At 45.4% G+C, this 17,902-nt stretch overlaps 1 protein-coding gene across 1 annotated transcript in view; it reads left to right on the top strand.

The window, feature by feature from the left end:
* The window catches only part of LOC132401647 (leucine-rich repeat and IQ domain-containing protein 3-like), a 168,209-nt gene that overhangs the window by 97,925 nt on the left and 52,382 nt on the right, over positions 1 to 17,902 (top strand). Inside the window, exon 5 of the mRNA XM_059983662.1 lies at positions 6,281 to 6,368. Coding sequence (XP_059839645.1) covers positions 6,281 to 6,368 — 88 coding nt within the window. The remainder of the gene's footprint in view (positions 1 to 6,280; positions 6,369 to 17,902) is intronic.

Below are 17,902 nucleotides of genomic sequence, written 5' to 3'. Positions count from 1 at the left end.
CTGGAAATGATATTCATCAATCTTGAAGTTTTGAAGTGTTGAATCCTACCCTGATCCCATTTCATTCTCTCCACATTCCCATCAACTCCCCCCAGATTCCAACTCCCACGCAAACACTAGGAATAATTTATATTGGCCAATTAACCCACTGACCTGCACGTCTTTGAGATGTGGGAGGGAACTGGAAACCCATCGAGTCACAGGGAGAACGTGCAAACCCCACACAGAAAGCAGCGGAGGTCAGGATTGAATCTGAGACTCTGTGCTACAAGGTTAGAGCTCAGCCATCATGCCACTGAGCAGTAATCTGGGTGATTAAATTGTAGCTGACAAGATGCTAAGAGAGGGCTTGAATATCCCTGCTACAGATAATAGAACTTTACAGGTCCTTCGGCCCATGATGTGCCGACCTTTTAACCTATTTTAAAATCAATGTAACTCTTTCCTCCCACATAGCCTTCTATTTTTCTATCATCCATGTGCTTATTTAGAAGTCTCAACTGTTCCAGTGTATCTGCCTCTACCTCCAACCAGACAGTGCATTTCATGCACCCACCACTCTCTGTGTAAAGAACTTAACTCTGATATCGCCTCTGTACTTCCTCTCATTAATTTAAAGTTATGCCCCCCTGCCATTTTCTCCCTGGAGAAAAAAGGCTGTCTGCTCTATCTACGCCTCTTATCTTGTACACCTCTATCAAGTCACCTCTCATCCTCCTTCGCTCCAAGGAGAAAATCCCCAGCTGGCTTAACCTATCCTCAGAAGACATGCGCTGCTGTTTTCTGCCAACATTCTCTTCCTCTGTCGCCTCAATCTCTCCTTCTCTCCTTCGGGGCCTCCGGCAGCGGCTAGGCCTTCATTGTGGTGTGTGGTGGTGGGTGTGGCTCTAGATCAATAATACCTCAAAGCACTTCCCTGTGTTGAGAATCTCCACAGGACTGCAGCTAATCCTGTCAGCATTTAATTATTCAGAATCGGGTTTAATATGTTGTGAAATTTGTTGCCTTTGCAGCAGCAGTACAATGCAACACATCACAAATATAGGTAAAAAATTGAATGACAGTAAGTTACCGTATGTTAAATACTGAAGCTAAATAAGTCATGTAAAAACAGAAATAGAAAAAATAGTGAGGTAGTGTTCAATGTCCGTTTAGAAATTGGATGGCAGATGAGAAGAAGTTGTTCCTAAATAACTGAACGTATGTCTTCAGACATGGTACCTCCTTCCTGATGGTGACAGAGAGAAGGGGGCATGCCCTGGGTGCTAGGGATCCTTAATAATGGACCCTGCCTTTCTGAGGCACTGCTCCTTGACAACATTTTTCTAACCACTGGTCAGGCTAACTAGCTTTCTCCTGTCTGCCACCCTTCTTAAAGAATGAAATGACATATACAGTTTTCTAGTCCTTAGGAACTGTTCTGTAATCTAGTGATTCTTGAAGGATCATTACTAATGCCTCCACAATCTCTTCAGCTACCTCTTTCAGAACACTGGGGGGTGGGGGGGGGGGGGTAGTCCATCTGGTCCAGTTAACCTATCTACCTTCAGACTCTTCAGTTTCCCAAGTACAAGGGATGATTGATAAGTTTGTGGCCTAGGGTAGAAGGAGTCAATTTTAGAAAACCTAGCACATTTATTTTTCAACATAGTCCCCTCCTACATGTACACGCTTAGTCCTGCGGTCTTGGAGCATATGGATCCTTTTTTGTCGAAGTGGTCCATGGCAGGGGTGATTGATAAGTTTGTAGCCTAAGGTTGAAGGAGATGAGTTATTAACTTCAAACTTTCTGCATTTTCAAACAGTTGACCTTCACGTGCATGTAACGAGAGCGTCTTAGACCTCCAGGTGGTCCACAGCAGGGATGATTGATAAGTTCATGGCCTAAGGTGGAAGGAGATGAGTTGTACAGCTCTCGTTACATACACGTGCACTTCAACTCTGAGTGAAAATGCAGAGAGTTTGAATAACTCATCTCCTTTGACCTTAGGCCACAAACTTATCAATCACCCTTGCTGTGGACTGCTTTTGGGGATCCAAGATGCCAACTTCTGCAGAGAAGGGATTTGTATGCTCCACGACCATTGGACTAAGTGTGTAAATGTAGGAAAAATAAATGTGCTAGGTTTTCTAAAATTGACTCCTTCTACCTTAGGCCACAAACTTATCAATCACCCCTCTTACTTTCTCCTTAGTAACAGCAAGTGCACTCACTTTTTGCCCCTTGACACGCAATCTGGCATTCTCCTAGTGTCTTACGCAGTGATGGCTGATGCAAAATACTTAAGTTGCTCCACCATTTCTTTTTCTGTTGTTACTACCTTTCCAATGTTATTTTCCAGCAGTCTGTTATCCACTTTCATTTCTTGTTTATTCTTTATACTGTATGTATAACTGAAAAAACTTTGGGCATAATCTTTTATATTGTAAGTGAGCTTACCTTCATATTTCATCCTCTCTCGCTTTATGGCTTTTTTAGTTACCTTCTGCTGGTTTTTAAAAGATTCACAATCCTGCACCTTCCTACTAATTTCTGCTTTTACGTTGTCTTTGATTTCCCTTGTCATCCATGGTTGCTTCATCCTCCCTTTAGAATACTGCTTCATCTTTGGGATGTATCTTTCCTGCGCCTTCCGAATATCCCACAGAAACACCAGCCATTGCTGTTCTGTCATCATCCCTGCTAGTGTTATTACCCTTCAACCATCAAGCTTCTGTACCACTGTGGATGACTTCACTCACCCCAACACTGAATTAATTCCAAAAACTATGAACTACTTTTCAAGGACTCTGCAACTCGTGTTCTTGGTATTATCCATCCATCCGTCCGTCCGTCCGTCTAGCTATCTATCTGTCTATCTCTTTTTATTTACAGTTTGTCTTTTGTGATTGGTTGTTTGTCAGTATATGTGTGTCATTTTTCATTGATTCTATTGTATTTCTTTGTGTTCCAGCAAATGCCTGCCAGAAAATAAATATGGTGACATGTATGTATTTTGATAATACATTTATGTTGAACTTTGTACCCCAAACAAACACCAGGAAAAGCATCGCTAGCCCCATTCTGTCCTTGTGGACATTTGGTAATCCTCCAATTGCAGTGACACAGATCAGCTGTATCCGCCAGTAATAAGTCTGAGCCATGGCATTCAGAGTGAGAAAGCGACTGCCCCTTCTGAGGGCCAAACAGCCCAGCCGCTGATGGATATTTAGAGTTAAGTGCCCATCCTTCCTCAGTCCTTGAATGCTGTCTGTACTCCAGACAAGACAAGAATTCCATCAGGATTTAGAAATCCTTCACCTCCAGATATACAGCCCTGTGGGAGCTGGAGCGAGGAAGGTGGCTACTGAGCACTTTTGGGAGTAAGTGCCTACATGAGGGCACTGTGGTTGTATATAGTTTGCGTGACTCATTGCAGCTTGAGGCATCAGCGTTCGGAATTCAGTTCTGGTGTCCTCTGTAACCAACCTGTATCTTCCTTCCCTGAGAGCTTGTGTTTCCTCTGACAGTCCAAAGAATTGAATTGACTTTATTTCTTACATCCTTCACATACATGAGGAGTAAAAATCTTTACATTTCGTCTCTGTCTAAATGTGCAATGTGGAATCATAGTAATTTATAATAAATGGAACAGTCAATGTAACATGGAAATACGCTCAAATCAGCGTGAGTTAATCAGTCTGATGGACTGATGGAAGATGCTGCCCCAGAGCCTATTGATCCTGGCTTTTGTGCTGTGGTCCCATTTCCCAGATGGTAGCAGCTGGAATGAACTGTGGTTAGGGTGACTTGGGCCCACAATGATCCTTCGGGCACTTTTTTTCATACCTGTCTTTGTAAATGTCCTGAATAGTGGGAAGTTCACAACTACAGATGTGCTGGGCTGTCCACACCATTTTCTGCAGAGTCCTGTGATTAAGCGAGGTACAGTTCCCATACCAGGCAGTGATGCAGCCAGTCAGGTTGCTCTCAATTGTGCCCCTGTAGAAATTTCTTAGGATTTGGAGGGGACCAAACTTCCTCAACCGCCTGAGATGAAATGGGCACTGTTGTGCCTTTTCACCACACAGCTGGTGTGTACAGACCACATGAGGTCCTCGGTGATGTGGGTGCTTTTTACCCTCTCAACCCCAGATTCATTGATGTCAATAGGGGTTAGCCCATCTCCGTTCCTCCTGTAATCCACAACCAGCTCCTAAAATGTACAGGTTAGTAGGTTAATTAGTCATTGTAAATTGTCCTGTGATTAGGCTAGGATTAAATCGGTGGTTGTCAGGGGTTGCTGGGTGGTGTGGCTTGTTGGACTTGAAGGGTTTATCTGCGGTGTTTATCTAAATAAATAAATCGCGAGTATGACCAGTGTGAGTGTTGGAGAAGATGACCAGTGTAAAGGTTGGTCAAGATAACCAGTGCGAGGGTTGGGATGGATGACTAGTGACAGAGTTAGAGAGGATGAGTCGTGTGAGGATGATATGTGTGAGTTGGGTGGGGAAAACTGGTGTGAGGGTCGGATGGGGGGGTGGGGACACCAGTGTGAGGGTTGGGCGGGGGTGGGGGGAACCAGCGCCAGGGTGGGATGGGGGTTGGGGGAGGGAGGCCGGCATGAGGGTTGGACAGGGGACCGAGAAGGAAAGGAGCAGAAGCCAGAATAAAAGTGAGAGGGTGGGAGATTACTGGAACAATCCCAATATCTCTGCTCTCATGCACCCTCCCAGTCTTATACACTTGAATAAAACCATTCAACTCCAAGCAAATCTGACCCAAATTTTGCTGCCTCTCTTGGTATAATTATTCTTTCATGCCAGGAATTAGCCTGCTGAATCTGCTTCATTCTGCCTCCAAGATCAGTGGACCTTTTTCTTAGGTGAGACCTAAAAATCTACACAAGGAAATTAAGGGTGGCACCATGGCATAGAATCAGTGAAAGAGACCCAGGGTCAATCCTTCACCAATAGTATTGACTGTAAATTGCCCCCAATGTGTGCAGGAGGGGTGGAAACTGGAATTTTAGGAAAGATACCATCATGAATAGAGCATTGGCTGATTGGCAATGGGCAAGGTGTGGGAATAAAGGGAGCAATGCACATAAAATGCTGGTGGAACTCAGCAACAGCATCTAGGAAAAGAGTACAGTGATATTTCTGGCTGAGACCATTCAGCAGGATGCCTAAAGGGAGCCTTTTTCTGATTGGCTGATGGTGACTAGTGGTGTTCCACAATGGTCTGTGTTGGGACTGATTCTTTTTATGTTGTATGTCTATGATTTGGATGATGGAATTGATAGCTTTGTGCCAAGTTTGTGGTCGGGTATGTAGATAGATTGAGGGAAGGTAGTGTTCGGAAAGCAGGGAGGTTGTAGAAGGACTTGGATAGATTGGGAGAAAGGGCACTTGAAATACAGTGGCAGATAAAAGTGTACGGTCTTGCATTCTGGTAGAAAGAATAAAAGCATAGTCTATTTTATTCAGAGCAGAAATTCAAAAATCTAAGGTGCAAAGGGACTTGGGAGTTCTTGTGCAGGATTCCCTAAAGGTTAATTTGCAGGTTGAGTTGAAGGCAAATTCAATGTTTGCATTCTTTTCGAGAAGACTAGGATATAAAAGCAAGGATGTATGCTGAGGCTTTTCAGGCACTAGTGAGGACTCACTTGGAGTATTGTGAGTAGCTTTGGGGTTTTTATCTAATAAAGGATGTGTTAACATTGGAGATGATCCTGAAGAGGTACATGAGAATGATCCTGGAGGAGCGCTTCAGGCTCAGGACCTGTACTCACTGGAATTTAGAAGAATGAGGATGATCTTATTTAAATCTGTTGAAGATTGAAAGGCCTAGACTGAATGGACGTGGAGAGGATGTTTCCTATAGTGAGGGAATCTAGGTCCAGAGGACACGACCAACATTTAGAACAGCTGAGAAGGAATTTTTTTAGCCAGAGGTTGGATGAAGCTGTGCAATTAATTGCCACAGCACCTGTGGAGGTCAGGTTATCAGGAGTGTTTGAAGCGGAGGTTGATAGGTTCTTGATCAATCAGGAAGTGAAAGGTAACAAGGAGAAGGCAGGAGAGTGAGTTTGAGAGTGAAATGGATCAGCCATTATGGAATGGTAGGGCTGACTCAATGGGCCAAATAGCCTAATTCTGCTCCTGTGTCCTATGAAATGGGAACAACATCCGAACAGTTTCGATAGGTAGTTGTTATGGCCTCAAAGGGCCATCTCCATGCCATTGGTATTTCAGTGGTAACCAGTACTAAACTTCCATTTTCTGTTTTGTTTTACAGTTTAGACCCAGACCAGCAGTGTAAGCCATGTGGGGAAGTGAACATGTGTGGACGGGGTATTCATAGACTGGAGGACGGTAGCCTGTGGGTGAGTCAGCATGGTGAGGACTGCATATCTCCTGTAGAATAGAAACATAGTACCAGGAGGAGCAGGAAGCCAGGTGGGTGGGGGCGTGGGGATGAGGAAAGGGGCTGGGAAGCAAAAGGCCAAGAACTGATATAGAACATAGAAATCTACATCATATTACAGGCCTTTCGCCCACAATGTTGTGCTGACATGTAACCTGCTCTAGAATCTGCCTAGAGTAGTCCTCTATTTTTTTTTCTAAGCTTCATGTACCTATCTGTGAGTCTCTTAAAATACCCTATTGTATCCGCCTCCACCACCATCACCAGCAGGGTATTCCACACACCCACTATTGTCTGTGTGGAAAAACTTACCCCTGATATCCCCTCTGTACCTGCTTCCAAGCACATTAACACTATGTCCCCACGTGTTAGCCATTTCAGCCCTGGGAAAAAGCCTCTGATCATCCACACGATCAATGCCTCTCATCATTTTATGCACCTTTACCAGGTCACCTCTCATCCTCCGTTGCTCCAAGGTGAAAAGGCCAAGTTCACTCAACCCAATCTCATAAGGCACACTCTCCAATCCAGGCAACATCCTTGTAAATCTCCTCTGCACTCTCTGTAGTATCCACATTCTTCCTGTAGTGATGTGACCAGAACTGAACACAGTACTCCAAGTGGAGTGTGACCAAGGTCTTGTTTAGCTGTAACATTACCTCTTGAACTCAATCCCATGGTTGATGAAGGCCAACACACCATATGCCTTCTTAACAACACTGTCAACCTGCACAACAGCTTTGGGTAGCTTTGAGACACAGACCCCAAGATCTCACTGATCCTCCATACTGCCAAGAGTCTTACCTGCAATACTATATTCTGTCTTCAAATGTTACTTACCAAAATGAACTACTTCACACTTGTCTGGGTTAAACTCCATCTGCCACTTCTCAGCCCAGATTTTCATCCTATCAATGTCCCACTGTAATCTCTGACAGCCCTTCACATGATCCACAATACCCCCAACCTTTGTGTTATCAGCAAGCTTACTAACCTACCCTACTACTTTCTCATCCGTCATTTATAAAAATGACCCTCTCCACGCCACTGATGTTGTCCAAGGGAAGGGCATTAGGACCCATACAGCTTGGCACCAGTGTCGTCGCAGAGCAATGTGTGGTTTAAGTGTCTTGCTCAAAGACACACATGCAGCCTCAGCCAAGGCTCGAACTAGCAACCTTCAGATCACTAGACGAACGCCTTAACCACTTGGCCATGCGCCAACGTAGCCTGGGGTATATCTCGTTCAGTCCCATTGATTTATCTAATTTAATGCTTTTCAAAAGCCCCAGCACATCTTCTTTATTAATATCTGTATGCTTAAACATTTCAGTCTGCCATAAGTCATCCCCTTCATTGTCAGGATCCTTTTCATTGTTGAATACTAAAGCAAAGTATTCATTAAGTACCTCTACTACCCTCCTCTGACTTCATGCACACATTTCCACTATTGCACGTGATTGGTCTGATTCTCACACGACCCATCCTTGTGTTCTTCACATTCTTGTGGAATGCCTTGGGGTTTTCCTTAGTCCTGCTCGCCAAGGCCTTCGCGTTGCCCCTTCTAGTTCTCCAAATTTTGTTCTTGAGCTCAAACAAAAGAAAATCTGTAGGTGCTGGAAATGCAAGCAGCACACGCAAAGTGTTGGAGGAACTCAGCAGGCCTGGCAGCATCTTTGGAAAAGAGTATCGTTGCTGTTTCGGGCCAAAACCGTTCGGCAGGACTGGAGAAAAAAAGCTGAGGAGTAGATTTGAAAGGTGGGGGGGGGGTGGGGAGAGGAGAGAGAAACACCAGATGATAGGTGAAACCTGGAGGGGAAGGGATGAAGTAAAGAGCTGGGAAGTTGATAGGTGAAAGAGACAGAAGGCCATGGAAAAAAGAAAAAGGAGAGGAGCACCAGAGGGAGTCAATGGGTGGGCAAGGAGATGAGGTGAGAGAGGGGAATGGGGGGGTGGGAAATAGTGAAGCGGGGGGGGAGGGGATGGGAGGGAGGCGTGGGAAGCATTACCAAAAATTCAAGAAATTGATGTTCATGCCAACAAGCTGGAGGCTACTCAAACATAAAATAAGGTGTTATTCCTCCAACTTAAGTGTGGTCTGATCACGACAATCGAAGAGCTCATGGATAGACATGTTGGAATGGGACTGGGAAGTGGAATTAAAATGGATGGCCAATGAGAGATCCTGCTTTTTCTGGCGGACCGGAGCATAGGTGCTTGGCGAAGAAGTCTCCCAATCTATGTTGGGTCTCACCGATATGCAGGTCATAGCGCCAGACGCAGTAAATGACCCCAACAGCATCATCGGTGAACTGTCGCCTCAACTGGAAGGACTTTTTAGGGCCATGAATGGTAATGAGGGAGGAGGTGTAGGGGCATCCTTAAGAATTCTTCCTGGCAATCTTGTAATTTTCTCAAACTCTATCAGTTCCTAGTCTCTTGAATCTTTTGTAAGCTTTTCATCTTAACTAGATTTTCTACATCCTTTGTACACCATGGTTCTTTGACCCTACCATCCTTTCCTTGCCTCAATGGAACACACTTATGCAGAACAGCATGCACATGCTCCCTGAACATTTGCCACATTTCTGCCGTGCATTTCCCTGAGAACAACTGCTCCGAATTTATGCTCCCATGTTCCTGCCTAAGAGCATCATGTTTCCCCCCACCCCAATTAAATATTTTCCCAAATTGTCTGCTCCTATCCCTCTCCAGCACTATGGTAAAGGAGATAGAGTTGTGATCAAAATGCTCTCCCACCGAGAGATCTGACACCTGACCAGGTTCATTTCTGCCTCTCTATCAGCTCCTCAATGTCCTTGTTGCTATTAGGGGTCCATTTAAAAAAAAACATTCTTGAATTCAAGTGTAACCTGTCCTTTTTGTACAGGTCAGTCCTGCCCCAGAAGAGGTCCCATTGATTCAGAAGTCTGAATCCCTGCCCCCTGCTCCGATCCTTCAGCCATGCAATTATCTGTTACCTCATTCTCTTCTTATCCTCACTTTTGCGTGGTACAGACAGCAATCCCGAGGTTACTACTCTTGAGGTCCTGCTTCTCAATTTCCTTCCTAACTCCCTGTATTCTGCTTACAGGACCTCCTCCCTTTTTTTTAAACCTGTGTCACTGGTACCAAAATGTACCATGACTTCTGGCTGTTCACCCTCTCATTTCAGGGTATTGTGGTCGCATTCAGAAATATCATGAACCCTCGCACCTGGGAGGCAAACTACCATCTCTGTTTCTTCTTCGCACCCACAGAATCACCTATCTGTCCCCCTGACTAGAGAGTACCCTATTACTGCTGCCATGCTCTTCCGTTCCTTCTTCGCACCCACAGAATCACCTATCTGTCCCCCTGACTAGGGAGTACCCTATTACTGCTGCCATGCTCTTCCGTTCCCTATCCTTCTGATCATAAGGTCAGACTCAGTGCCAGAGGCACAGCCACTGTTACTTCCCAGGTTGATTTTTCCTCCCAACACTACTTATTGTTGAGGTGGACGGCCATAAGGGTGCTCTCCACTACCTGATGCTCTCCCTTCCCTCTCCTGACAGTCACCCATTTATCTCTCTCCTGCAGAGATGGTAGACCGCAGACAATGATCTTTACTGCTGATCTGACAGGTAGTTTTTGTATATTGTGAGAGGATACGGCATCAAACCAGACAGTAATGGCTGATGTGAGGATGCTCTCTATGATAGCATGCAGAATTGCATTTATGCTCATTTTATTCCATATGTATACTTTAACCTCTAGCTTTACTTTTATATAGTTCTTTCTCCTTTATAATTGTTAATGTTTTGTTTTTGTTGTTGCAAGTCATACCCTGACCAACACACCGCAGCAAATTCCTAATGCATGTAAATGCAAAAGTGAATAAAGTTGATCCTTAATCCTTGAGGTAATGAGTTAAAGGCATGAACACAAAAAAATTGATAAGGTTGCACCAATAGATAGAGCCACCACTTCCCAGCTCCACAAACCCAGGCTCGATCCTGACCTCCACCCCTGTCCGCAAGGAGATGTGGGTTCCCTCCCACATCCCAAACACATGGTGGGTGAATTGTCTGCTGTAAGTTATCCCCTGTGTGTGGGGTGACAGGAAATCCATACACACCAGGACAAGGGTCCTTGCACTCTGCAGGTGGGACAACGGAGCAGCCCTCACAGGCAGCATCTTCCTCCACAAGCAACGAATGCATGACTGACAGTACTCTTTGACCCCTGGCTTCATTTGGGGTCAGTAAAATCGGTCTCTGAGCAATCCATAGGTCTGTTCAGTCCCCAAGTGTCCAGAATCATCATGAAGAGGCTTCAGCCTAATCCTCTGAACCTTCTCAGGCAGAGCCAGCTGGCAATGCCACAGCCTGTCCGGAGGTGAAGTGACCCAATATAGGATCTAGTTCCTCAACTCCAATCTGGGCCATTCTGTCAATAATGGAGGAACTTCAGTGCATTTTGTCTTCTCCGCTGTCTCCCTTTTTGACTGCTGACCAAGTGGTACCGATGCCCAGGTCATCTAGCTGAGCTGCTGACAATTCCCCACAACTCAATTCTGGTAACTATTTGTCTTCAGAGCATTCAGGTTACAGTAAACTTGTAGAATGGCACCATCAGAAGCTCCCAATTGATCTACCACTCTATCCTTCCCTTGCCTTCTGTCTGCCTTCACTGTGATGGCAAACTGCCACATGACTTTCACCCCCGGGGCATGAAAACTTTCCCACTCTTCGTCCCTGTCCAGCCCTTTATGCGCTTGTTGGGACAAAGCATCACCATCAATGTTCCGGCACCCCGGCCGGAACTTCAGGCTGAAATCATAGGCAGACAACACCACCAACCCTGATGGCCTCTGGCATCCAGTTTCGCTGAGGTTAGGATATAAGTTAGGGGATTGTTGTCTGTCCTTACCTCAAACTTGGCACCACAGAGGTAGTCACTCAACTTATCTACCACAGCCCATTTAAACGCCAGAAATTCCAACTTGTGCATGAGATAGCTTTCTCAGAAGGTGACAGACTCAGGCTGACAAATGCAACAGGTCTCAACCCTGTGCTCTGATCCTGATACAAGACACCCCTAAGCCCTGTCTGCTGGCATCCGTATGTACTGCATATGGCAATTGGGGATCTGCTAAAGCCAGCACAGGTGCCTGGGTCAGCAGCTCCTTCAGTGACTGAAAGACCCCTTCACATTTCGCATCTCACTTTGGTCCAAAAGGCTCCAAAGGGCTAAGGTACACTTTACCCTCCTCTTCTTTTGTCCTTCCTTTCTTCCCCAAGGGAGGGTAACCAAACAGAAGCTGAACGAGTCTCAAAGCACTCTCAGTCTGGGGCCTTGGCCATGTGGTCACTGCCTCTATCTTAGACGGATCTGTTACTGCTCCATCCTGTGGGACTATGTACCCAACCTAGCTGACAGGCATCTTGCAGAACTGGCACTTGTCCAGGTAAAGTTTTAACCCTTCAGCTTTCAGGCAGCCCAGCACTTTCAGTAGCCTCACTTCATGTTCTTCCAAGGTGGACTCACACTGTGAGGTTAGCCAGATACACCAATACTTCAAGCAAGTACATTTCCCCCACTTTTTCTCCAAGACATCTAGAAGGTCACAGGGGCTCCTGATGTGCTCTGGGGCACCCTTTCGAACTGGAAGAATCCCAGTGGACTTATAAATGCTGTCTTTTCTTTGTCGGCCTCACTCATGGGGATCTGTTAATATCCACTCCTGAAGTCCAGCACACTGACCCACTTCGTACCACTCAGGGAGACCAGTGTGTCCTCGATCCTCGGTACACCTGTTCAGAGTCCTATAGACCATACACACCTGTACCTTCCCATTCTTCTTCCAAGCCACCACTATTGGAGATGCATAGGAGCTTCTGGACTCAGTGATGGCCCCAACTTCCTTCAATTTACACAAATGCTGCTGAACATCTTCCACCTCTGCAGGGGCCAGTCGCCGCAATCTTTCTCTGAATGTGGTGTCCTTGTCACTCGGATAGTGTGGCGAGTGCTCTTAGAGCAACCCACATCAAACTTGTCAATGGAAAAGATACCTTCCAGCTTCAACACCTTCTCTACCAATCTCCTCTTCCAATCTGCAGGAACTGGGAAGTCCCTAAAATTGAATGACCTGGCGGTCAACTTCCCCCTTTTTCAGTTAGTTTCTCCCCAGCTTGTCTCACAGGGACGCTAGACATCACTGTCACCGGGAAAAGATGCACCATGCTTGAAGGTGACCTTGCTCTTCATAGTGTTCCTGACAATCAGTACCGTCCTGTTTGCCTGTACAACTTGAGGGCTTCAGCAGTTCAGGCCTCACCGGTACCCCAGCAGGTATGCCTGATTCCTCTTCATCATCTTCCAGAGCATCCATCAAGAGAGCCTTGGCCTCAGGCGTTCCGGGGATTTTGGGGTTTCCCATCACTCTCGCTGCTTCCCCAGGCGTTCAATAAGGTGCTGCATAAGAGACTTATAAATATAATACAGATGCATGGAGTCAGAGGAAGTGTATTGACATGGATAGTTGATTGGTTAACCAATAGAAGGCATAGAGTTGGTATAAATGGATGTCTCTCCGGTTGGCGGTGAGTGGGGTGCCACAGGGGTCGGTGCTGGGCCTGCAGCTGTTTGCCATCTACATTGAATATTTGGAAGAGGGGACTGAGTGTAGTGTAGCAAAATTTGCTGATGACACTAAACTGAGTGGAAAAGCAAATTGTACAGAGGATGTGGAGAGTCTGCAGAGGGATATAGATAGGTTAAGTGAGGGGCCAAGGTCTGGTAGATGGAATACAATGTTGGTAAATGTGAGATCATCCACTTTGTAAGGAATAATAGTAGAACAGATTATTATTTAAATGGTGAAAGATAGCAGCATGCTGTTGTGCAGAGAGACTTTGGAGTGCTTGTACATGAATCGCAAAAAGTTGGCTTGCAGGTACAACAGGTTATTAAGAAGGCAAACAGAATGTTGGCCTTCATTGCTAGAGGGATTGAATTCAAGATCAGAGCGGTCATGCTGCAACTATACAGGGTACTGGTGAGGCTGCACAGAACTGTGTGCAGTTCTGGTCTCCATACTGGAGGAAGGATATACTGGCTTTGGAAGCAGTGCAGAGGAGGTTCACTAGGTTGATTCCAGGGATGAAGGGGTTAACCTATGAGGAAAAATTGAGTTGCCTGGGACTATATTCTCTGGAATTCAGAAGAATGAGAGGGGATCTTATAGAAACATACAAAATTTTGAAAGGGATAGATAAGATAGAAGTAAGAAAGTTGTTTCCATTGGTAGGTGAGACTAGAACTAGGGGACATTGCCTCAAGATTCAGGGGAGAAGATTTAGGATGGAGATGAGGAGAAACTGTTTTTCCCAGAGAGTGGTGAATCTGTGGAATTCTCTGTCCAGAGAAGCAGTTGAGGCTTCTTCACTAAATATATTTAAGATACAGTTACATAGATTTTTACATAGTATGGGAATTAAGGGTTATGGGGAAAGGTCAGGTCACGTTATTTGTAATTTTGACCATTAACTGCTGGTACAGTACACAGTAAAAATGAGAATGTTTTTCAGGACCATGGTGCTACATGAAACAATACAAAAACTACACTGAAACTATGCAAAACAACACAAAAACTACACAAGACTGCAGGCCTACACAGGACTTCATAAAGTGTACAAAACAGTGCAGGCAGTACAATAAATAATAGGCAGTACAATAAAGACAATAGGCACAGTAGAGAGCAGTAGGTTGGTGTCAGTCTAGGCTCTGGGTATTGAGTCTGATGGGGCTTGGAGAAAGAAAGGCAGGTAGATGGAGCTGAGTTTACGGACAGATCAGCCATGATCTTACTGAATGGTGGGGCAGGCTAGATGGGCCGGATGGCCTACTCCTGCTCCCATTTCTTATGTTCTTACGTTCCGATCTCCAGTACACTGAGTGGCGTCAATAGTAAATGCATCAAATACTGGTTGTAAAACAAACGGTACACCAAAGTGACCAGTGACCCTGTGTCAAGTATGGCTCTAGCATAAATACCCTCTATCTGTAGCAATACACTGGAGCTTGGTGCCACTAAGCCTTCAGGAATAGGGTTTTTTGCTTCTGGGGTGTTCCTTGATATATTGCTCGGAATGTGTTCTCCCCCCCCCCCCCCAAGATGCCAGGCTGTCCCCTCACTGGGTCTCTTAAGTTTTCCTGATGTCTCTCTCTGCTTAGGTACCTGGGGGCTTGCTCTCCAAGGTGTTTCCCACCTGAAGTGTCCCTCTTCATTCATAGCAGACAATACCGGCCGCTCCACTTCTTGCAGGAAACCGGCTGTTAGCAGCCCTCTGAATAGTGTGTGCTCCCTATCAGCTCCATTGCATGGGGGGGGGGGGGGGAGGGGGAAGCTACACCTGTTGGAAAAACAACTAGGACATCTCAGTTCTCAACTCTGCCATGATCTCATTTACCACTCCCTGGGTTGAGCTATCTGTGGTCACTTCAACCCAAGGTGCTACTACAAGGACTGTACCCTGCTGATGGAGCCCTCCCGCTCTTCTGATGCATTCTGCTTCTCTCATACTTTTCTGATGAGCTCAACAAATGAGGGAGGGGGGCTCATCTTACAAGACAGCTGGAGACGCCAAGTGATCAGGTTCTGGGACTGGGCGCCTTTCGCTATTTGATTCATTCTTCACTGATTCACCTCAGCCTTCTGAATGGCCCCTCTATGCCTCAAGCAATTTAACTGCCTCACTAGCTGAAAGATGTAGGCAGAAAGCTTCTCCCTTCCCCCAATTCCCCTGACACATATTCAGAAATCCTGTCATGAGCTCCGTTGGGCTTCAAATCTTACCAAACACCTTTTCTAGTGCTTGTATGGTGGCAAAGGGGTTCTGCACCTTTACTGCTCTCACTACATCAGTAGCCCACCCACTCAAACTCTCAACCAATCACTGTCGTTTTACGAGAGCATTGCCACTCATCTAACAACTGAGAGGTCTGCTCTGCCCAAGTCTCATATTCCTCTTCCCCTTTAGGGGTGGGCTTCGTTCCTGAGAACAGGCAGAGCCTATGATAGCTGTGGCTTTGAACATGGGGCATTTTTCCATTTATTCACCAGGGAGCTAAGGGCTAATACTAATGCAGAAGTCCCATTCTTCAGTGGGGGACAGGGACTCCTTAGACATTCCAAATCAGACCGCTCCTTCCCCTCAATCCACAGAATTGTCTTTGAAGTCTCTGCCCCCAGCTAGGGGAGTTTTGAGTTGCAATTCAGCCCACTCCCCTACACTCTCCTCCTCCCGGAAAGTATGGACAGTACACAGCCCCCTCCCCTCCTGGGGCCCCACTAGTACCAGGCAGTTCCACTGCCATTACGTCAGCGCTAGTCTGAACTAAAACAAGATCTTTGCCCGCCATTTTATCAAACCTTTGCTCCACAATCGTAACTTTTCCTGCAGCTTTAACAGTACTTAAGTCAAATTAACAATCATCAGGAGTATGAACATCTAGCCCACTCAACACACGCACATCCATTGCCAGTAGCCACATGGATTCACACCACCGCTCGACCCCGGCAGCATCTTCACACATATCGTTATTACTTTACCGGCCAATAGTTTAGCACAGACTTAAGCCCTACTGGGTCAATGATCATGGCAGTCACACAGCGTCCAACGAAATTGATCCTGGATGAGCCCCCACAATTGAAACATTCAGGTTTTGTCGACGTTTTATGGCTCTGGGCTCACTGTACTCACTGGAGTTTAGAAGAATAAGGGTAATCTCATTGAAACCTATCGGATACTGAAGGCCTAGGTAGAATGGATATGGAGAGGATATTTACTACAGTGGGTGAGCCTAAGACCAGAGGGCACAGCCTTAGAATAGAAGGACATCCATTTAGAACAAAGTTGAGGAGGAATTTCTTTAGCCAGAGGATGATGAATCTGTGGAACTCATTATCACAGATGGCTGTGGAGGCCAAGTCAATGGGTGTCAATAGGTTTCAATAGGTACGTTTAATGTCAGAGAAATGTATACAATCTACATCCTGAAATTCTTTTTCGTTGCAGACAAAAAAGCATCAGCACCCTTCACAGAGTACTCAAGTGTGCATCAAAGCATCAATAAGGACGCAGACTTGCAGTACCCCAAAAACTATACGTTCACCTGGTAATTCGACATACCACAGGTTCTCTCTCTCTCCCCAATAAGGGGAAAAAAGGTGTCTCTGTCTCATAGTGAGAGGGGAGACATAACAAACAGCTTGATGATTTAAAAAGTATGTTAAGTCGCTTTTTCCAAACTCCGTGCCTAATATCAAAAAGCGACCAGTCATGAAGCCCTGAGAGTGGGCCCCATTCCTGCAAGGTACTGAAGACAGATTATAACTCCAGGTCAGGGTCTTCAAAAGAACTCCCTATACCCTGAAAAGGAAGAAAAGAGATATCAAAGTTAGAAATGGAGCTGTTTGAGAAGATGCAAGCAAAGGAGTCACTGTTTAGCACCATCTTGACTTTTCCTAGCCTCCAGTTGACGATGAGTATATTTCAGGTGGAGGTTGATAGGTTCTTGATTAATCAGGGCCTCAATGGTTATGGACAGAAGGCAGGAGCATGGGGTTAAAAAGAATGATAAACCAGCCAGGATGGAATGGTGGAGCAGACACGATGGTCTGAGTGGCTTAATTCTGCTCCTATGTCTTATGGTTTGATAGTCCATCAACTCCATTTTCCCCGTAAACTTTGATTCTCCCACTATTAGAAACATCCTCAGCCTTTCAATATTTGAAATGTTTCAGTGTGATTTCCCCCTCATTCTTCTAATTTCCAGTGAGTACTGGCCCACAGCCATCAAACACTCCTCATACGTTAGCCCTTTCATTCCAGGCATAATTCTTGTTAACCTTGTCTGCAGTCTCTTGAATGCCAACTTATCCTTAGAGGTAGGGCTTGAAATGAAGGTCAAGTTGCTATACCATAACATATAAAATTTACTTTGAATTTTGAAGCTGTTAACTTCCCCCATTAAGCTACTTACACTGTGCCTTACATGATATTTGTTTTTGTCTCATCTCTCTGTGCTCCTTTCTCACTGATGACTAACATTATTGTTCTCTCTTCTACTTCTGACGAAGCGTCACATTCAAAATGATGATGGTTTCTCTCTCCACAGACACTGCCTGACCAGTATTTTGTGTATGTTTTAGATTTCCAGCGTCAGGTGTAATTACTTTATGTGGCTGTACCGGTGCTTCACATGCTGGTACTTAGTTTAATAAATTGACTTGGCTCCAAGATCTTTAGGATTATTTACAAACCAGAAGAAATTTCTGTGGAAAAGTTCTATCTTTCAAAACCTGAAGAGTAATTGCACACTTGGAATAATTGTACATAATCTAGCCAATCCTCCTTCCCCTCCCCAACCTTTTTATTCTGGCATCTGCCCCTTACTTTCCAGTCCTGATGAAGGGTCTTGGCATGAAATGTTGACTCTTTA

This window comes from Hypanus sabinus, chromosome 11 (genome assembly GCF_030144855.1).
Source record: "Hypanus sabinus isolate sHypSab1 chromosome 11, sHypSab1.hap1, whole genome shotgun sequence".
Taxonomy (NCBI): Eukaryota; Metazoa; Chordata; class Chondrichthyes; order Myliobatiformes; family Dasyatidae; genus Hypanus; species Hypanus sabinus.
This window is presented reverse-complemented; position numbering and strand designations above follow the sequence as displayed.